Source organism: Citrus sinensis, chromosome 5, assembly GCF_022201045.2.
Source record: "Citrus sinensis cultivar Valencia sweet orange chromosome 5, DVS_A1.0, whole genome shotgun sequence".
NCBI lineage: Eukaryota > Viridiplantae > Streptophyta > Magnoliopsida > Sapindales > Rutaceae > Citrus > Citrus sinensis.
The window spans coordinates 22919529-22942191 of NC_068560.1; the positions used below are offsets into that span (position 1 = coordinate 22919529).

A 22663-nucleotide genomic window follows, 5' to 3' on the forward strand; every position below is an offset into this window, starting at 1 on the left:
TACAGAACTAAATTGGTTGTGCGGTTTGGTTTGGTTTGGTTCGGTTCGATTTGATATTATATAATTTAGTTTTAAAAAATACTGTATATTTTTTTTTCAAAATTTTAGACTTTTTACCTAAATTTCATTATTTTTTAGTTCAATTCAATTAGAATTGAATTCAGTTTGGTTTGATGTTAAATTATTTGCTTTAAAAATATTTTTTTTCAAATTTTTTATCACTTAACGAATCAATTTTTTAGTTTCAAACTTAAATACTAATTGATTTACAACTTTTAAATTATTTGCCTGAATTAAATTGAATGTCCATCTCCGTTTTTAAAAACAACAAATGGATTTATTTTGACGTGAGTATATACACACACATACGCAATTAATATTTGTATTATAAACAAATTAGTGGTTTAAAGAGCAGATTCCCGACCATGTAACATAACTGTTAAACAACTAATATAAATTCATCTCGATTAATAAATTAATAAAGTCGTCAAATTTTGCGTGAAATAATAAAGTGGTGACTTAAGAGTTAAGAGCAAGCAAATTTCAGATTAATTTTTTTATTTTTCATTTTGAAACGTATGCTGATGTGGCAAAAATTCCCCAAGTGGGACCCAATCACTCAGTCACTTTTATTTTCCTGCCTATAAGAGGTAGGGCCTCAAAATATTATTCCACCTTTCTTCCCCCACGACCGAGGGAGCGAGCTAGCGAATCGAGCGAGAGAGAGAGAGAGAGAGAGAGAGAGAGAGAGAGAGAGAGAGAATCGCTCTGTGAAAATAAGGAAAAATAAAAAAATAAAAAAAATTCACTTTCTCTCTCACTCTGTAAGAGCGAAGCCACTTAAGGCAATTAAACGAAACGAAACCCTAATAAATCTCCCATGTAAATCAAAGTTATTTACACGGCACTCAGATCTTAGAGAATTGTAAATTTTTTAGTTAAAAGGAAATAAAAAAAAGCCCTAATTTTTGGGAATTTCCTAAAAATGGGGGAGTTAGGGCAGCAAACGGTGCCGTTTTCGACTCTGGTGAGTCGTGCGGCGGAGGATTCATTTGCGTCGCTCAAAGAGCTGGTGGAGAAATCGAAGACGGGCGAGGAGTACGATACCGATAAGAAGATTAACTTGTTGAAGTATATTGTGAAAACTCAGCAACGCATGCTCCGCCTCAATGTTCTTGCCAAGTGGTGCCAGCAGGTTAGCGACTAATGAGTTGGTTGGTTAGTTAGTTAGTTATTTACTTAGTTGCTGAGTTATTCCCAGTCAACCCGGAAGAATTTTGATAAGCTAGGTTAGGCTTAAAATTAAAATTAAGAATTTTGACTAGTGGGTGAAGGTAAATTCTGAGTGATGTACTGTGAATTCAGGCTGTTTAATTGGAAAGTTTATATCTTTAAATATGGAAATTTGAATTAATACATTGTTTTATTGGTTTCGCTTTGTTGCTTCTTAGTTAATTTGTCTTGGAAGAAAAGGCAATTTAGCCTTTTTAAGGCTGGTTGATTTATTTGTTCTTTGATTGGCTGTTAAAAAGATGGTGAAGATGAATAATTGATGCAATTTTGAATATATCTGTGTGTTGTGAATTTGTTTTGCTGAAGTGGTTGGGTGTAATGTTTTTGATTCGTGTAGCAAGAAGTTGGTTTAGTTTTTGCTCTTTTCAGGGTCATAATATTTGAAAAGAGTGGAATCACTGACCGTGTTTTCGCTGCTGATAAAATAGGAGCATAGGGAAAAGTTGGGAATTGGAATCATAGATATTCTTCGTTGCTTACCATAGAAAATTCTTCTTTGTCATAGAAAATTCTTTGAATCGGTCTGCACTCCTACTGGTGGCAGGACAGCTTTTTTGTTGAATGCTATTAACGTTCCATAGATTGGATTGTTTATTTATTATTTTTTAAGACCTTGTGGTTTGTTCAGTTCCCAAGCAGTTGGAATTTGGAAAAATGTTCTTTTACTTATTTATATTCTTTGAACTGCAGGTTCCATTAATACATTATTCTCAGCAATTGGCATCTACTCTATCAAGTCATGATACATGTTTCACCCAAGCAGCGGATTCGTTGTTTTTCATGCATGAGGGGCTACAGCAAGCTCGTGCTCCTATCTACGATGTTCCATCTGCTATTGAAGTCTTCCTTACAGGATCTTATCAACGCTTACCAAAATGTATTGAAGATATGGGTATGCAAAGCACATTAACCAAGGATCAGCAGAAGGCTGCTTTGAAAAAATTGGATACCCTTGTACGGGCTAAATTACTCGAAGTTTCTTTGCCTAAAGAAATTTCTGAGGTCAAAGTTTCTAGTGGTACCGCATTGCTACGAGTGGATGGGGAATTTAAGGCGTTAGTTACTCTTGGTTACAGAGGACATCTATCAATGTGGAGGATATTGCATCTCGAACTGCTTGTTGGTGAGAGAAGTGGACCTGTGAAGTTGGAAGAATCACGTCGTCATGTTCTTGGAGATGATTTAGAGCGTAGAATGTCGGCTGCTGACAATCCATTCATAACATTATACTCGATTCTTCATGAGTTATGCGTCGCACTTGTTATGGACACTGTCATAAGACAAGTACAAGCACTTCGGCAAGGAAGATGGAAGGATGCAATACGGTTTGAGCTCATATCTGATGGAAGTATGGGTCATGGAGCGAGTGGGAGTTCCATACAACCAAATCAAGATGGAGAAGTAGATTCAGCTGGTCTACGAACTCCAGGGTTAAAACTTATTTACTGGCTAGATTTTGATAAAAACCCAGGTTCATCTGATTCAGGATCATGCCCTTTTATAAAGATTGAACCTGGACCTGATCTACAGATAAAGTGCCTCCATAGCTCATTTGTTATAGATCCATTAACTGGCAAGGAGGCAGAATTCGCACTAGACCAAAGTTGCATAGATGTAGAAAAGCTGCTCCTGAGAGCTATATCTTGTAATAGATACACTCGTTTGCTTGAAATTCAGAAAGAACTGGGTAAGAATATTCAGATTTGTCGGGCTCCAAGTGACGTTGTACTTCAATCTTTCATGGATGAACTAGATGCTGACAATAGAAAGGTTGGTTTCAAAATGTTAATGGGATTTTTTTTCTGTTTAATGCATTAGTTTGCTTGATGATTTTATGATTTTGAGACGGCTTAATAATTTCTTCATTATTGAATTTTGTTTGCAGAAAGATAACAAATCTGAATTTAGGGACTATGAGGGGCAGGAAGTTCTACGTGTTCGTGCATATGGCTCATCATTCTTTACCCTTGGAATAAATATAAGGTATTGTTATCTGCTCCTGCCGATAGCACAAATTCTGTGTTACAATTTTCTGCATTTCACTGGTAGATTTATGATGCTATATATAAACAAACCACGAATACATTATATCTTTCGGCTATATGCAAACTTTAAGTTCTACCTGACCTAAACCTGACCCTTTATGGGCCTCTCTACCTGTTCCATCTGCAATCTGATCACTACTTTAATACATCCATTGGCATGGCCTGATGAGCTTCAATTTTTTCACTAGTCAGCTTCATAACCAGTTCAGTTGATTTATGGTTTCATGAGAAGGAGTAAATCAAGATTAAGACTGCCAATTTATCACTGTCCCAGCTAACTTTCCTAGGATAAGTAGTCCTCTCTGATTGATTGCCGTTGAAGATGACTCAAGGTCTTTATCAAGATTTTCTTTTTCAATAAGAACATATTAGGAATTGAGTATAGGTATAGGTGGTAACTGGCCTTCACTCAAGATGCAATGTCTGACATTCCCTGGTATAGTCTAGTATACCAGTTTAGTATACCCTAAACTCATTATAGTCATATACTTTGAGAGGTGTCATCACCTTGCAAAGAGGTGAAACCAACCAAGATGTATGTCGTTCTACTCAACCTCAAGACTCTTTCTTCCCGACCTATTTGACTCCCTGGCCGCAGCTCAATCTCTATTAATTAGTTCAGCTCTAAGATGTAGAACTGAATCGTACATGGGGTCGAGAGATTTTATTGAACATTTAGCTTGTGCCTTCAAATTAAGGGATTGATCTCTTCTTAGATAGACCAACCTTTGATTCAATTCAGATCTATGACCGATCATGACCTTTATTTTTCAGATTAAAAATGTGGATAAAATTGATGTTCTGGCTGAAATCATTTTGATTGAGCACAAAAGAAGTTTGTAGAAGCACTCCTCAAAGATTATAAGAATACCTGATGTTAAAGCAGTGCAATGTGCTTTCTTTAGTGAGATTAACACACACACACACACAAAATCCAGAAAGGAAAAAGATTTTGGGGTTAACATAATGTGTTGTTCAAGTTTCTTCTTTTTCTTCTGTTTGTGTGCGTGTATGCCTTTTCCCCAGATGATGTTCACCTAGCATCCATTGGATCCTACCTGTCGAAAAACCCTTTTGGCACTAAAAAGGAAGTTCTGTTATTTCAGAGGAGAAATGAACACAAACATAATGGCTCTTCACAATATCGGTAGTTTCGGTAGACATCCATCTTCTGTAGATTTCCTCATTTTCTTTTCCAATCTTGCAGGAATGGCCGTTTTCTTCTCCAATCATCTCATAAAGTTCTTGCACCTTCAGTATTATCTGATTGTGAAGAAGCCTTAAATCAAGGAAGTACGTCTGCAGCTGAAGTTTTTATAAGCTTGAGAAGCAAAAGTATTTTGCACTTATTTGCTGCTATTGGCAGGTTTTTAGGGCTTGAGGTAATCTTGTTCTCGTTGCTTCTTTCTTTCCTTTTTTGACCCTTTTCTAGATTAAGAGAACAATTAGATGGACTGCCTATTGGATTCTTACTAGGTATTTATCCATACAGATCTCGTTAATGTTTATGAAGCTGCATGATGTGATTCTGGCAGGTTTATGACCATGGGTTTGCTTCTATGAAAGTACCAAAGAACCTGGTGAATGGGTCAACTGTGTTGCTGATGGGTTTTCCAGATTGTGGGAGCTCTTATTTTTTGCTGATGGAACTTGATAAGGATTTTAAACCCATGTTTAAATTAGTAGAGACTCAGCCTGATCAATCTGAGAAAGGTCAATCTTCTAGTGACTTAAATCGTGTGATACGCATCAAACAAATTGACATCAGTCAGATGCAGATACTTGAAGATGAACTCAATTTGAGCATACTTAACCAAGGGAATTTACTCTCCGTTATGCCTAATGCTGATGGTGCCAATCATACTTCGGAACAGGGCCTTATTTCTGAATTCAACCTTGACGGTTCTATGCATCTTGCAGGTTGTCCGCTGTCAAGCTTTTCATCTGTTGTTGATGAAGTGTTTGAATTTGAGAAAGGGCCAGCTGCATCTTCTTATACCTTGCAGAATGTTTCTTCATCTTTTACTACATCTTCTGCTTCTCATTTTGGCTCTCTGCAAATGAATCTTCATGGTGTAAAAGCTGGAACTCCCTCTCCAAGGTGGGAGGGAGGTGTGCAGATGTCACATCTTAATGTTGCAAAAGGTTCAATTGGGAATACCCAATATAATGGTTCTTTATATTCATCAAGCAATGTAAAGGGCCCTGTACAATCTAGTTCTTTTAGTTCGCTATCATCTGGTCTTGCAAGAAGCACAGCTGTAAAGAAACTGCCGGCTTCAAAGTCTGATCAGGATTTGGCTTCTCTAAGATCTCCACATTCCATTGAGATTGGCACTGTGGAGGAAGATTTAGTATCTGTGGGTAGGTCATCTCGTCTATTATCTCCCCCAAGAACAGCTTCTGTTCGAGCCCCTCCTCCAAGTGCAAAACCAAATGGACCCAGGAGTTCAGTTACTGGATCCCTTGCTGGGTCCATCAAAGTTGCTGGATCAAGCTCATTGGCTTCGCCTCCCGTATGTAAGATACTTTCTCTGAGTTTATCTGTTTTGGGACATTTATCTAATTATCTTCACGTTCTTTTTTTTTTTTTTTTTCAAAATCCTATTTTTTGATGAATTGCATTTGACAATTAAAATATTCTTTCTTCAGCTCACGCAGCAGATACTGATATTGTTTCAAAACATGATAAACATCCACAAAAGCGTACTGTATCTGATATGTTGAGTTTGATTCCATCACTTCAAGATATAGAAGCTGCAACCGGACTTAGCAACAAAAGAAGGAAAATCTCAGAATCAGCTCATTTTCAGCAGCCCTTATCCGGGGGCCTTATATCAGCTGAAATTGTTTCTAAGGCTGAAAGATACAGTTATGGTAATCTTGTTGCTGAAGCAAACAAAGGGAATGCACCTTCAAGCATTTACATTTCTGCTCTTCTTCATGTGGTCAGGCATTGTTCTTTATGCATTAAGCATGCCAGACTAACCAGTCAGATGGAGTTATTAGACATTCCTTATGTTGAAGAAGTGGGACTAAGAAGTGCATCTTCTAATATATGGTTCCGTCTTCCATTTGCACGTGGCTATACATGGCGACACATATGCTTACGACTTGGAAGACCAGGAAGCATGCATTGGGACGTCAAAATAAATGATCAGCACTTCAGGGATTTGTGGGAACTCCAAAAGGGAAGCAACAGTACCCCATGGGGTTCTGGGGTTCGCATTGCAAATACATCTGATATAGATTCCCATATCCGTTTTGATCCAGAGGGTGTTGTTCTGAGTTATCAGTCAGTTGAGGATGATAGTATTAAGAAGTTAGTTGCTGATATTCAAAGGCTTGCCAATGCTCGAATGTTTGCCCTTGGGATGAGGAAGCTGCTTGGAGTAAGAGCAGATGAGAAACCAGAAGAAGGCACTGCTAACTTTGATGTTAAGGCACCAGTTGGAGGCAAAGGTGCTAGTGAGGCATCTGATAAGTTATCGGAACAAATGAAAAGGGCATTTAGAATTGAAGCTGTTGGATTAATGAGTTTGTGGTTTAGTTTTGGTTCAGTAGTCCTTGCTCGTTTTGTTGTTGAGTGGGAGTCAGGTAAAGAAGGTTGCACGATGCATGTTTCTCCGGACCAACTTTGGCCCCATACCAAGGTTTGTTCATTTTTCTTGTTTCTTTTGTCAGTCTTTTCTCTTCTTTATTGTCATAATGTTGTATTTATTTCCTTAAGCCTAAATTTTTTCAGTTGTGTTGTCCTGTGTATCATGTGTAAGTCTTTTTCCTTCAATTCATTTTGTGCTTCCACATTTCTTTATCTGAATTTTACAACCAATCGGGTAAAGGGAAAACAATTTCAAGAGGTCTAATGTTATGAAGTTGTTGTCATGGATCCGATGAAAACTGTATATTTGTTATTTTGTAGAGTTGTCTGGGTGATACAGCAGGTGAAAATTTTTCTGATCCAAATTCTTCAATTTCCAGCATTATAACTAAAGATATAAGACTGACAAGATGGCTGGTTTAATTTGGTAATGGCTGCACAATAATAAAATGGAACAAAGAAGATGATAGTTTTACGTAATTACATGGAAGGGAAGCCCTGTTTTAAGCGTCAGCTTTTAAAAAATCTTTGTATTCTCTCTTTTTGATAAAAAATGACAAGTTACACTACTTCTGTACAGGCTACTGTTTCTTCTATCCTCGTATTAGAATTCCTATAATAGGAAACAAGAAGATATTACACTTTATGTGGGGAAGATCAAAATAAAACTACATAGAGAAAACCAATTAGATGACTAAACCTCAAATGGGATACATTCTTACTGCTAAATCTCCTTTTGGGAGAATCTGGAAACTATGAATTATCTCTAATTCATAGATTTGAATACAAAGGCAACATTCTTGAATCCTTAAGTATACAATGATAACATTTAAATTGACCTGAATTTAGTATTTAAGGTTTTGAGTAACTCCCTTATCAGTTCATCATTGAATCTGTTGCCATTTGATCTCAGATGTTTGTTTCAAATATAATGTTGTAGTAGCCTTACCTTGAACTTTTCTTTTCCTTCTTTCCACAGTGTTCTTTTATCACAGATATGCATGCTAATAATATGCCTACCCTTTGCTGTATTGAGCAGTTCCTTGAAGATTTCATAAATGGAGCTGAAGTTGCTTCCCTTTTGGACTGCATTCGCCTAACGGCAGGACCTTTGCATGCTCTTGGAGCTGCAACACGGCCTGCGCGAGCTGGTACTGGTCCGGGGGTTCCAGGGGTAGCTACAGCCGTTTCTACTATCCCAAAACAAACAGGCTACTCATCATCCCAGGGGCTTCTGCCAAACGGTTCAACCACAAATGTTAGTCAGGTGACTTCTGCTCCAACGGGGTTAAATGTTAGTCAGGTGACTTCTGCTTCAACGGGGAACCCTGTTGGAGCTGCTTCTACAGTTCCTCTTGGGAACCCTAACCTTCATGGGGCTGCAATGTTAGCTGCAGCAGGGCGAGGTGGCCCTGGGATTGTCCCCAGCTCACTGTTGCCTATTGACGTCTCTGTTGTACTACGTGGCCCCTACTGGATACGAATCATATATCGCAAACATTTTGCTGTTGACATGCGATGCTTTGCTGGAGACCAGGTTTGGTTGCAACCAGCTACACCACCTAAGGGGGGCCCTTCAGTTGGAGGGTCGTTACCATGCCCTCAATTTAGGCCTTTCATCATGGAGCATGTTGCACAGGAGCTGAATGGATTAGATTCTAATATCACTGGTGGTCAACAGACAGTAGGAATGGCGAATACAAACCCAAGTTCAGGCTCACAGCTAGCAAGTGCCAATGGAAGTAGAGTTAACATACCTAGTTCTGCTGCTATGTCTAGGGCAGTGAACCAAGTTGCTGCCTTGAACCGTGTTGGGAATCCTATGCCAGGATCTTCAAACCTGTCTGTTGTGAGCTCAGGATTGCCTATACGTAGATCTCCGGGTGCCAGTGTCCCTGCTCACGTGAGAGGAGAACTGAATACTGCCATTATTGGTCTTGGTGATGATGGAGGGTATGGAGGTGGATGGGTTCCTCTTGTTGCTCTTAAGAAGGTACTAAGAGGCATTCTTAAGTACCTTGGAGTACTATGGCTCTTTGCGCAGTTACCCGATCTTTTGAAAGAGATTCTTGGGTCAATTTTGAAGGACAATGAAGGTGCACTCTTAAATTTGGACCAAGAACAGCCTGCATTGCGCTTCTTTGTCGGGTAAGACTGGAAGAGTTACTTCTAAATTATGCATTACATGAACCAAATCTTAGTTTTAAATCACGGCAGATCTTTCCAAACACTTAAAATTCTTTTTATTATTTTTGGTATTTTAATTTGAAGTGTTGCATGAAATGGAAATTAAACTCCTTCCCTAACCCTGTGAGCACGCTTCAAACCCCTGAAGTCTTGTACTACTTGAGTTTGAAATTCTGCTTGAACTAATTAGACACTATCCTAAATTGGGTGGCTTGAGAATTGTATGGAAGGACATTGGATATTTTAACACGTTGAAGAAAGATTTTGCTATTATAAATTCTTGGAGGAATGAAATTGGTGGTAAACTAAGTACTGAAGTAGGTTATGTAAGGTATTTCTGTGCTTTTGTGAGGAAGATAACTGGAATGTAACAAGGCACAAAGGCATATCCATGTTGTTTAAACAATAGAAGAAAGCATTTTTTTTTTTTTGTGTTTTACAGATTGTTAGGAAGGAATAATTTGTGTGGTTCTTCAGAAAGAGATCCTAAGCCTTTTCGCTCATCTGCTAATGTTGAAACACATTAGTTTTCATGAAAAGATAATCTTGCATATTTAAAAACATATAGGCTATCATACGACCTGGCATTTTTTACCCTAAATCTTTGTCTTCCTCGTTCTACAGGGGCTATGTATTTGCTGTTAGTGTCCACAGGGTTCAACTTCTTCTACAAGTTCTGAGTGTGAAACGCTTCCATCAACAGCAGCAGCAGCAACAGCAGCAAAATTCTAGTACTGCCCAAGAGGAATTAACTCAATCTGAAATAGGAGAGATATGTGACTACTTCAGTCGCCGTGTTGCATCAGAACCATATGATGCTTCTCGTGTTGCATCATTCATTACTCTCCTTACTCTGCCAATATCAGTTTTAAGAGAATTCTTAAAACTAATAGCATGGAAGAAAGGATTAGCTCAGACACAAGGTGGCGAAATAGCTCCCTCGCAAAAACCCCGTATTGAACTATGCCTGGAAAATCACAGTGGTTTTAATGTGGATGATGGTTCTGTGAATTCATCAGCTTCTAAAAGCAATATCCACTATGATAGGCCCCATAATTCTGTTGATTTTGCACTTACTGTAGTTTTGGATCCAGCTCACATACCTCATATAAACGCTGCTGGTGGTGCTGCCTGGTTGCCCTACTGCGTCTCAGTGAGGTTGAGATATTCATTTGGTGAAAACCCTAATGTTTCCTTTCTTGGTATGGAAGGTAGCCATGGGGGCCGAGCTTGCTGGTTACGTACTGATGAGTGGGAGAAATGTAAACAAAGGGTTGCTCGAGTTGTGGAAGTTAATCCAGTATCAGCTGGTGACCTTACACAGGGCAGGTTAAGAATTGTTGCAGACAGTGTACAAAGGACATTACATATGTGCCTTCAAGGGTTAAAGGATGGTGGTACTGTTACTGCTAGTTCTGTGGGAGTGTGATTGGTTGCCAAACTGCAAGTAACTTGGATTTTTGATGATGGGAATTGTCTTGTTGTGTGGATTTGTCACAGCTTGACTTTATTTGTTACAGAATCAGCAATCTTGTTGCAGAAGTTTAATTGGTGGGAAATGAGGGAAATTGACTGTTTTCGGATGGAATCCTGGAGCTATATTTAGTGGATTCGGAGGCTTTTACTTCAGTTTATTTTACTGATCTAATCTTCTAATGATTAGGATGTATGTCAATTTTGAAGATAAGGGTATTGTAACGGTAATTTTCATTGTACATATCATACTTGGTGAACACAAACTTTGTAAAAAATGATTTGTTTCCGCTAGAGTCGTTGTATACCACAAATGGACAATTGCAAGCTATTCTAGGTTAATTGCTGTAATTACAACTTTGTAGTTTCCAATTTTGTGAACTGTTTCAAGTTCTTTGTTAGTTGTGGTGGTGAACATTTTGGGCATCCTCTAAATATTTTTTTTCTCTCGTATGTTTTGTTGAGGAATTTGTACATGTTAATTATGGTTGAAACTCGTAGCAAGCATTGCATTCTCTCTCTCATTCCAACAGATACAACCGTGATGTTGAAATATATGTACTTCAATCTTTTATGGGTAAAAGAAAGTGTACATGCAGGAACAATTTTTATTTATTTACATTTTTTCAGTAGGCAAGTACTACATTTTGTACAAATAAAATGATCATATTGATTAATGCATGCAGTTCTGTGTGTACCTAGTTTGGCAAAATTTTCATCAACATCCACCTTTGGCTGCAAATGCAACTACTAGAATTGCAGAACGCACACTGAGTATCTGAGATACCAATATTGTCAGAGATTTAGGGATCAGATGACTATTATAATTAACTTACTTACAGAAACCGTAGGATGAACTTCACAGAAAAATCAGCGGCTAACCTCATTTCACTATTCAGAGAAATCAAAGTGGACTGTATATCTAACCATCTAGGATGCTGCTTATCCGCAGCCACAAAATCATGATTAATTCCATCAACAACGACGCTACTGCAACCAGCAGTTTTCTTCACTCCCCTGCTTTCCATGATGTCCCTAATCTTGTCAGAATAGCTCCACTTCTTGGTAGCAGCATATATGTTGGACAACAAAACATATCCTCCCTCTTTCTCTGGCTCTAACTTTAACAACTCTCTTGAAGCTATCTCTGCCATTTCTAAATTTCCATGAGTTCTGCAAGAACTCAGAATTGCACCCCAGATGGATCGACTTGGTGCCATTGGCATCTTCTCGATCACATCTTTTGCCTGAGCCAATCTCCCTGATCTCGCAAAAAGATCCACCAAACATCCATAGTGTTCAATTCGTGGTTCAATACCATAATTTTCTTTCATACTATTAAATAATTCAAGCCCTTCATCCACAAGTCCACAGTGACTACACGCTGTAAGAACAGCAACAAAGGTCACTTCGTTCGGGGTTACCTCCCCATGCATCTCTGAGAATAGTTCCAATGCTTTTCTTCCATGCCCATGGAATGCTAATCCAGTTATCATTGTTGTCCATACTGTGACATCCTTCTCCCTAACCTCCCTAAAGACTGTCAATGCTCTTTCAATGCTTCCACACTTGCAATACATATCTATCAATACAGAACCCAAAAATTCATCCATCATCGTTCCCATTCTTACAACCACTCCATGTATCCATCTCCCCTGGTCTATTGCTCCAACTTCAGCTGCAGCAGACACCAAGTTAATCAGTGTGATATTATCGGGCTTAACATTATCCAAAATCATGTTAATAAATAATTCTCTCATCATCACGTAATCACCATTCTGGGCATAGCCAGCAATCAAAGAATTCCAAGAAATGATATCTCTACTAGGCATATGATTAAAAAGTGTACGTGCAGATTCCAACTGCCCAACCTTGGCAAGCCCCGACATGATGGTATTCCATGACACAGCATCCTTCACCTCTAATGCATCGAATGTCCTTCGAGCAAGCTGCAACTCTTTGCATTTCACATACATGTCTAAAAGAGCATTGCCCAATATCATATTTGATGAGCTAACTTTCTTTCTCCTTTCCATCCAAGCATGAACAGACTTGCCCAATTGCACATCTGCTAACTGCCCACAACAAACAAGAAGTCCCAAGGCTGTAAATTCATCAGGTTCAAGACCTGAATTCATCATTTTATAAAATAGCCTGATTGCCTCTAAAGTACATCCCTTCTTGGCATAGCCAACAATCATAATATTGAAAGAGGCAACATCTGGACTTTGCTTACATAGAAACAACTTTTCGGCAAGCCTTATTTGGCCATTCTCTATATATATCTTCATTAGTGAATTCTGTAAATAACCATAGGACACCAATCCTAAAACAACGGCATGACAATGGATCTGCATTGCCTCTGATATATAATTACTGGCTTTTAGTAAGTAAAGGAGTGTGTGCTTATCTGGCCAAATACAAGACCTAAGTATAGAATTGTACACAGGGAATGCTTGACCAAACGAAAAAGATAAAGCAGATATCATGGTATTGTAAATGTAAAGATTTGGATTAGGAGTAAAGTGAGTGAACAAAAGGATTGCCATGTCTAAGTTTTCAGGGTCTGAAGTTGAGGAGTACGAAATGAGTCTGCTCATAGGAAATGTTTGACCAATGAGATTACTCCTCATCATCTGCCCCAAAATCTGTTTAAAATGGTCCCTTGAACCACATTTTTCAAGCAAAAAAAGAGTTGGATGATTGAGTTCGAGTGATACAGTTGGATCCCATTTTGTTTTTCCAATCGTTGAGGTAAAACTGAGAAAGCGGAGACCGCTCCTATAATGATACATAGATAAACATCCAACAAACTGGGAATAAAAAAAATTCAAAAGCTAAATAAGCGTCCCATAGACCTTCATCAGTGAAAAAATTTATTAAGTTCAACATAGCCAACTCTTAGAACATCAATTACTATCCATCAAACTACTCATGAGGAACAAAAGCTCATAACAAAATCTAAATTGATTAAACATTATCATTTGAATTCCAAAAGTGACAATCCGTCAATCTCCTCGTGAGGAACAAAAGCTCAAACCAAAATCTACATTGATAATCACTATCATTCAAATTCCAAAAGGTCCTGCCTCCCATGCAACAAATGCATAATTCTAGTTTCAGGGCTCTATTATGAAACAGGTTTATGCCCACTTGATTAAAAAATTCTAGAACTATATATCACCAGATTTGAAAATCTCCACTCCTATAAAGTTTTGATGCATCTGGCAATCTTGATCCCTCTGTATAAAAAGAAAAAAAAATGTTGAGAGACTGATGCACGGAATTAAGATATGAAAAATCAACAAAAAATCAGCTTAAAAAAATTTGCATGCACCCATTTCAATCTTGTTATGTGGGATTATTTAACAGCAATAAAGGAGACACTTCAAACAAACAAACAAAAATTGAAAGTTGAAAAACGCTTATTTTTTCAGCTTCAAGGACGCAATGTGGAAGTAAAACAAAAGCAAAATAATTCAGAGACCATTACATCAAAAAGGAAGCTGCTTGGGATGAAATCATAACTGTTACCAATTACTCAACTTGAAATTTTTAAGAGATAATAATAAGAGTTTACGAGTAAAAGCCTTAAACCCTAGCTGTGGGGCTGACGAAAAAATCACTGCATTCATTGGGATCCGGATTTTGTGGGTCGGGTCACTGATTAGCGATGCTCTCTTAAAAAAGGCCCAGCCCAGTCCACTAGAGTTTATTTTTTTCCCTCCAAATAATACTGAAAAAAATTGTCCTAAGACAGTATACAATAAAATGAAAATATTTTTTTTGATAATATATTCGGTTTGAAACTCATATAGATTGGCTTTTACTGTCTGTGTATTTTTAAGTTTTCACGAGTTTTTTTTTTTTGGTTTTTTTTTTATTAAATCCTTTGTTTTGCATTTGCTATCTCCATTCAAATCTTAAATTGTGCATTATGGAGAGTTATGTTTTCGGTTTAAATGAGGTAATCACCTACAGTGGTGGAGGTGAGTCACATAGTGTTAAAATTGGATTAAACTCGATAAATTTCTCTTAGAAAATCATTAGATCTTTTTGGTAGAGTAATTCATTTCATTTAGAATTGTTATTTTAGGGTACAAAGTATGTCCCATACATTAAGGGTACATCTAACTTTTACAGTCATGTAGATTGTTTTTGTATAGAACTTTCTATTTATATTTATGACCAATGTGACCTATTTTGTAATACTCTCATCAATATGAACAATTCCCTTACGAATATGAAAAGACCTTATAATTTGTAAATAAGATGAACTATAAGTTCGATGTTAGGTATAAATGCAAAACCTAGTGTTATAACGTGATGCATTCCTTATTTTGTAATAAATAGTACAACTTGTTGCATTCTTTGCATATGATATTGAATTATTGATAAACTAATTTTGAGTCACCATCCCTCTTTAGTCGTTACACCTATCAGCTGCATAATTCTATGGGATAGGCATATTGGGCACTAGGCAATGGTCCCCTCCCTCACTCTTTTTCACACAATCATTCGTCAATTCTTCAAAAAGAAATTAAAGTCTCATTTTTGCTTTTGCAGAAGAAAACAAACCCACCCTATAAATAATCCGAGCATCACAAATATTTTCCCCCCTCAAAACCAGAACCTTCCAACTTTGCTTTTATAAAACAACCGACCATTGCATATGTTTCAACTTGCACTGAATATATTTTCTGCAAATACATCATACACATACCTATCCATCCCTTTTAAAAGGTCCCACAACGCACTAACCAAAAAGAAAATAAAAGCAAGTTTTTCTCATAACCAGTACTTTTGGTCATCCACCACTAACCCCACCTTATATTTTTTGAAGGGAGCTTCATCAATAGAACTTTGAAAAAATTCCCTTATCACCATCGCATTGCATTACATCATTCACTCCCTTGTTTGCCTAGCTAATTATGGGAAAGAGAATGTGACGTTGCACTGGATTTGATTAATTCGTTGGGTAAGAAGACCAAAGCATACTATAGGAATAGGTACCTTGATTAATATTTTGAGTCATTGTGAGCAACTGCTGACTCCAATTGTTGTTTAGGCACTACGAAGGGGTGCTCGATTCAGGCTTGACGAATGCTGGCGCATCCGGTTGACGGGTGCGATAGATTGCACTGGCAAGTGATATGGGCATGATGCAAAGTGCCTTGGATTGAAGGAACTGCATAGCAGCTCCAATGTCTTCTTCCATTAGCTTGGCTACTTGTTGTTCAGTTCCGTCATTTGACCATTTCTCCCATTCTGGCTGAGTGCTTCCACCATCAATACTCTCTCCCTTAATCATCAAATGGATCGAAAGAAAAATTTGAAAATACAGCTCAGGATTAAGAAAAAGAAACACTAGAAAGTGAAGTTTTCCGAATTTTTTCTACCTCAAGAGCTGATGACAGAGGAACATCAGCTACAAGCTGAGCCACGGCACCAGCTGCACCCAGTCTACTCATGCTCAAAACCTGTTCATACATGTTAAATGAAAATGACATGTAGACCAAAAGATGAGGAAAGTGGTGGGAAGCATATTTCAAAAAATGACATGATTCGGTTTGGATATTCCAGCACCAGACAAGGATCATTTTAGGCTTGACTTCTAACAACTTCAATTGCGGATATATTAATCTCTTCATATATGTTTAAGATAAGTCAACATTTAAGGGCCTACCATAGTGCAATGGTATTGGACTTCCTAAAGACTTTAGAAGAAAATTGCTAAGCATCTTTTGGAATTAGTTATAACTTTTGGATGGTGGTGCTGAGTTCAGTAGACAATCGTGACAAAATGTGTGAAAAGGGTTCCCAAATGCAAAGAACTTCTCAATTATTTGGCGTTTAGCAGATTTAAGTAGATATGTAAAGAACAATATAGAGAGCTACAGAAGATCTTTTTAAATCATTATGTAATTGGGGTTTTGATTTACAATACCTTGACCTGAAGCCTTAGAAACTTCACGTAATCCACGATTTCATCAAGCATGGCTGCCCTATCCGTCTGAAGGAAATGTAGAATGTATTAATATGTATGAAAGCTAGACCTCACAGTGATAGCAAATCCAAAATGCATATCAAAATCAATGAAAACAGAACAATTACACAACATATAACAGCATGAAGAAGTCAATAAAGTAACTGCAAAAGGAGACACTAATTACCTTGTTGCAGCTAGGAACCAGCTCTTGCAAAGCCCTCATTCTATCCGCAATTCTTTCTCTACGCAACTGAACCACGAAGAACAAGCTAAACATTTGTTGGTGGCAGCAGAGGCAAACAGCCATGGAATGTTGGGAGGAGTAATTGTAAACCATGATAAGCATTGAGACTTTAACCATCAACGCTATATCCGATAGCAAACAGTTGGTCTAGAAGAATATTTTTGTTGGTTCATAACTTAAGAACGAAAATATGTTTGGTAGTTATACCTGTTATTTGCTGCTATTCTATCTATTTGTGCATTAAGTTCGAAGAAGATCTTAATCTATAATGAAGAAATGATAGTAGCTTGTTGTTCAATTATAAAACAACTCACATAGACACTCAAAGAACTTATAGCCTTGAGTGCAAGACTAAGCTAGTATTCTTGTGGCGCAGGAAAAACTGGCAACATTAGTTTCATAATACTGAGTCAAACAGAAATCAATATTACCCGCTCGGCAATGCTGTGAGGATCCGTGGCTTGCCCTCGTCTTGCTCGAACCCTTGGACGGACAGCTGGAGGCTGCGGTGCGGCTGCTGCTTGGCTCTGAAACTGCATTATGGTTTGGCAAATGATGCCACAAAAATGAAAGTTAAGAGCAATACAAAATAAATAATCCCACATACATTACTTAACAATAGATTCTATCAGATTCCCAAATGGCCTGATGTAAATATTTCTGCTCAATGATAACTCACTCAGCAAATTTTACAACATACAGGCAACTCCAATGGATTATATCATACATATTATAATATCTTAGCACCAAAACAATATGATATCTATGCATAGACTAAATTAATGACATGGAGAGCCCAGGAACACCATGTGTAAATCAATTGGTCTTACGGTCTTAGTAAGATATTATACAATATCATATTACGAGCCATAATCATCTGTGAACCATAAGGACAAGTTAATATCAATTCTCCTTAATATCAAGGACGTATCTAGAAACTTATTCCGATTGCAGTAAAGATATTCAATTACATCGGATTATGTGTCAATTTTTTAATTAATAATATTTGTTTTCCCTATTGAAATTCGACAAAAAATAAATTCATAGATAAATCATACATTTCAACATAGAATGCTGTAATCAAGAAACTCAACACATAATTAATATGTATAAGATTAAAAATTCAATCAAGCTGGAGAGCTTAATTAGCCTACAATCATGCTAGTAAAGTTGGGGAGCTTAATTTGCCTATAGTCATGCTAATAATCTGCAAATATTAATTCAAACGAGGGTTGTGGACGGAATCGACAAATCCACCGAAGTCAAAAACTTTGACATGGACCATTTCACAAGCGTTTGAAAACTCAGTACAAAATCATTAATTATATCAACATATGGGCGTTTCCCACGTGTTCCGTCAATTCTAAGTGGCAAAAATGACGAATCGGTCCCCTGAACAATATATATATATATATCGATAAACATAGTAACGCATATAAGATCACATAATAATTGGCTAATTGTATAAGTTCTCCGCACGTCTGAAATATCTCGCACGTGCACGACACATTCTGTCTCGCTTTCCGTCAGTAGTCAGTACTCATCACACACTTTCTACTAAAGAGAAAGCGAAAGGCTCTATCCCCACGCTCTTCCAACGTGCGTGCACATCACAGCCTTGTACACTCGGTTAAATTAAATATTTCTATGAACTACTCACTGTATCACCCACCTTAATCAACAACAAAAGGGAACCAGATTTTCATTGTTCAACCCAAAAGGTCAAAAGTGAAATAAATGAAAAGAAAATTACATTTTTCTGGATTTAAAAAATTAGTGAAACTATTTTCAGTGTTTAGAAATACTTTGATGAAAAGGGAGTTCACTTGTCAATAATATTTATAGAAGCATATAACCTCAGAACATTTTGATTTACAAGCATGTTTAAATAATAATAAAAAATAAAAATAACTTATATAATCTGGCCAATGAGCTTTGTACTCATGAGTTCAAACCTCATGGAGCTCAATCTCTTTAAATAAAAGTATATTTCTTTTCGAATATTAATGAGTAAATTTTTTCTGAATGTCGGAACAGATTTTCGAGCTAATGCTCAAAGTGGCTGTGTTCACAGATTGTAGTATATATATAAATGGCTGAAATTTTCATACTAACAGTAAAATGCAAAGGGGTATTTTTGTCCAAAAATATACCTGTTGTACTTGAGGAGGACGTGGCGGTGGCGGCCGGGCTGATTGACTTTGCAACTGTCCAAACGCTGGAAACAAACTTGGCATGTGCACGGAATCTCTCTCCTACCACAATGTACAAAACCATGTGTTTTGACTAAATTACCCTCGTTGTTTATTTTATTTCACAGAAATGCCATCCAGGAACATCAAAGACTACCCACCCCATCCCAACATAATATTTTCGGATTTTGAGAATATTCACGGGGAAGTATGGAAGATTTATCAGAAAATTCTACCACTAGCTGGAGGAACAAAGCTGATAAATTCCCAACAAAATATGAATAATTCTTGTTTTTGAAAAAAAAAAAAAAAACTTTATGAATCAATAATGAAAGTTATAGAGCTGGTGGGTTTGCTGATAATTGCGTGGGTGCATAAAACAAAGAAACAGATGAAAAAACGTTTTCATGGTTGCCAAAATTAGCAGACAAAAATCCATATCCTAATCTTGCTAAAACACTAGAAACACAAAATACAAACAAACAAGTCCATTTCATTAAAAAGGAAAAACAAGAAAGAGGTTACAAAAAAAAATAGCAGAGAGAAAAAGAAAAAAAAAAAGGAAGAAAAGAGTCATACGTTGATTCCAGAAGTGGCAGAAGAATTATTAGGAGGAGAAGAAGAAGCATTAGTGTTGTTGTTGTTATGGTTACTATTATGATCTTCATGCTGCCTTAAGAAGCTATGCTCCAAATTTAACCCTAGAGGCATCATTCCCATGCTGATTCCCATAGCCAAACTTCTTATGTCAGCAGCACTGGTGGCGCCTCCTCCGCCTCCTCCGGCGCCAGGAGAAGGGCCGCCGGAGCCCAGCTGTAGGAACATGGGTATGTCATCAGCGGAGTTTGAAGCAGCAGCAGATGGGTCGGTGTAACCGGTTGGGACGGACAAGATTTGCTCGAAGAAGTCATCTCCTAAGCTTTCTTGGCCATTGCCAGTGGTAGACATAATTAGTGTTGTGTTGATATGTTTTGTTTTGATGAGGGATTCGTTTGTTTGTTTGTTTGTTTGTCTTGGGTTTAAGTAAATGGAAGGGCTTCTTGAATGGAGACAACAGAAATATATATTGAATTTGTGTATACTGAGGTGAGAGTTACAAGGGAAAGGGGGTGGTGTAGGGGATGTGGGAGGCAGATCCGGAACCCAATAAGCCGGAAAAGAATTTTTTGGATTCCAAGGAGGAGATGGAGATGGTGGAGGTGGTAATGACTTTTGAATTTAAAGATTATTTTTGTAAAGACAAGAGGATTCAGTCTTTTAGAGGGACGTGTCTCTGCACTGTGCTCTGTGTGTGTGGCAGTGAATGTTTATGTTTTGTGTTATTGTAGTTTTGTTCTGGCTTTTGGTGATCTTGACGAGTCTTACTTATGTTTTGACTTTGAGTGCTTGAAGCCTTGAACCTGGTTTGATGTCATAGGGATGCTAAAATGTCGGGTTCGGGTCGGGCTCGACAAATAGAGTTTAGTCCAAACAAGTAATTTTATGGGAAATTTTTTTATATAGCTATTTTCAAAAACTTATTATCAAAACTAGTTATCAAATAAAATTTCTTAAAATAATAACTACACACATTTTTTATGGATTAAATTATCCCTTCCCAAAACTCATCTTTGTCTTTGTAATTTAAGAGCTTGGGTTGGATTTTGTCAAGGTAAGGCCCAAGCCCATATAATTTGTAAACAGGCTAGACCCTCTCAAAGCCCATTTAAAATTGGATGAGCTTGAACTTTTACCAAGTTTTAAATAATTTCTTTTAATAAAGCTGTAAGTTTTAAAAATAAAATTATTATTCAATACATAATACTACAACAGACTAAAAACCTTAAATATATTTATCAGATGCGTGATTGTTGGACACACAAAATACTAACACCACAAGTACACAACATAATAAACCACAACTGCTAATATAAAAAATAAACTAATCCAAAATTGGCGGACAATCTCCTTCCTCATCCTTTAGTTTTTCTCCAGTAAAAAAAAATTTCTTCAGGAACTCCACCTAACAAAAATAAAATGTTAAAATAAATAGTAATTGATTTTGTAAAGAATATTTTTATTCCTCGACCGCTAATAGCCCATAACTAATGTTGAGAGCAGATGATCGCTTCTAACGTGTCCGAATGTAGTCTGCTCTGATGTGGACTCAATGTTCTACCTCCCGTACTAAAAGCAGACTCCGAGGCAACATTTGTCACACATCTCAGCCAAAATAGGATATTTGCCCTTATTCATCTTCCACCATTGTAAAATATCAAAGTCCGGAGATCTTTTGATTAAAAGATCATCCAAATACCTATCTAAGTCGGACTTCAAACTAATAGGTTGACAATTTTGGGTTGCATATACATCAAAATCACCCATATCATCTCTATCATCAAAATCAATATGAGATTGGTCAGAAGGAACAACAATTGAGGTAGAAGACTCACCAACAACACCGTATCTCGTAGTTGCGGATTTGGCCTCACAATAATTCATCATTTAATCACAAAGCTCTCGCACTCTCTTAAGTTGATTTTCAAGACCCACTGCATAAATGTTTGGATAATAATAATTAACCAACATCATCTTGTATCTCGAATCAAGAATAACCGCCATGACCAATATCCCACTAATCTCATCTCAATACTTCAAAAAATTTCAATCATGTTATTCATCATGTTCTTAATTACAGGAACATTTGATGTTTGGCACCCCTTCAATGAAATCCTCATTTTACAAACCAATGGAAAAAATAGATTAGCAGTGGGTATGTTGTACCCGAAAACATATCAATCAACCTTGAAAAATGCCTCAAATAATCTAGCATTTGCTTAGCCAACTCTCATTCTTCACTACTAGGCAAACACTTGTATTCCGGCTTGAGTGTCTGTAGTCGAGAAAAAATATTTTTGTACTTCACCGCAAGTTCAAGCATAACAAAAGTAGAAATCCATCTAGTTGGACAATCAAGTCCTAACTTTTTCACATCCATTTGCATTTGACGGCACGCCAACTCAAACTTTTCCACCTGTTTTGGCGATGAACTCCAATAAGACACACTGTATCTAACACATGCAATACCACTCTCAATCACTGACAACCCATCCTTCACAACTAAATTCAAAATATGAGCCACACGCCTCATATGAAAAAAATTACCACCCAATATCACTAACTCAGTTGACAACAATCCCTTTAATCTTTCAACCATTTAATAATTAGTAGAACAATTATTCAAAGTAACTGTGGATATCTTTCTATCCCAATCCAATGCATCAAACACTTGAGCATATAATCTATACATATTTTATCCTTAATTATATAATTGCTAGTTATTATTATTTTTTATTTTTAATTAATTAAATTATTTTATTAAATAGGGAATTAATTGGAGATTATGGACAAAAAGGGCATGAAGAAGTTCAATTTAGGAAGCATTAAAGATTAATTGATTTTGGAAGCAATTAGACATGCATGCATGTGGAAGTGAAGCTGAGGAAACTGAAGCTAGTAAACTAATTGATCCAACCACGTGAAGAAGAAATTAACCACAACATAGGTGGCTTTAACTTAATTGGAGTGCACATGCAATACCAAATCAAATTAAAAGGCCAAGACTTTTGGCTTTAGAATTGAAAAGGTTGGTGGCCCATT

The 22663-nt window shown here is 37.1% G+C and overlaps 3 protein-coding genes across 5 annotated transcripts; 1 reads left to right on the forward strand and 2 right to left on the reverse strand.

Moving 5' to 3' along the window:
- Nucleotides 1-669: 669 nt before the first annotated feature.
- On the forward strand, nucleotides 670-11014 carry LOC102616264 (mediator of RNA polymerase II transcription subunit 14). The gene is made up of 8 exons (XM_006471617.4): nucleotides 670-1195; nucleotides 1984-3063; nucleotides 3179-3276; nucleotides 4546-4720; nucleotides 4874-5858; nucleotides 5991-6991; nucleotides 7979-9087; nucleotides 9751-11014. Exons 1-8 carry the CDS (start codon nucleotides 986-988, stop codon nucleotides 10553-10555), a joined length of 5463 nt encoding a protein of 1820 aa, XP_006471680.2. The 5' UTR covers nucleotides 670-985; the 3' UTR covers nucleotides 10556-11014.
- Nucleotides 11015-11193: 179 nt separating this feature from the next.
- On the reverse strand, nucleotides 11194-13400 carry LOC102616557 (pentatricopeptide repeat-containing protein At3g04750, mitochondrial). Its single transcript, XM_006471618.4, has one exon. It carries the CDS (start codon nucleotides 13392-13394, stop codon nucleotides 11436-11438), a length of 1959 nt encoding a protein of 652 aa, XP_006471681.2. The 5' UTR covers nucleotides 13395-13400; the 3' UTR covers nucleotides 11194-11435.
- Nucleotides 13401-13548: 148 nt separating this feature from the next.
- Nucleotides 13549-20535, reverse strand: LOC102616855 (transcription factor UNE12-like). Of its 3 annotated transcripts, XR_370055.4 has the most exons (8): nucleotides 19604-20532; nucleotides 18986-19087; nucleotides 17264-17365; nucleotides 16773-16838; nucleotides 16547-16612; nucleotides 15999-16079; nucleotides 15613-15901; nucleotides 13549-13841 (listed from the first exon to the last, which is right to left on the reverse strand). XR_370055.4 is itself a non-coding variant. In XM_006471619.4 (7 exons), the coding sequence occupies exons 1-7, from the start codon at nucleotides 19970-19972 to the stop codon at nucleotides 15671-15673; spliced, it is 1017 nt and encodes a 338-aa protein (XP_006471682.2). In that variant the 5' UTR covers nucleotides 19973-20531; the 3' UTR covers nucleotides 15273-15670. The 3 variants fall into 3 exon arrangements, 2 of the variants coding, with proteins under 2 accessions (XP_006471682.2, XP_024952087.2); XM_006471619.4 differs by lacking the exon at nucleotides 13549-13841 and having other exon boundaries at nucleotides 15273-15901; nucleotides 19604-20531; XM_025096319.2 differs by lacking the exons at nucleotides 13549-13841; nucleotides 18986-19087 and having other exon boundaries at nucleotides 15273-15901; nucleotides 19604-20535.
- Nucleotides 20536-22663: the final 2128 nt, after the last annotated feature.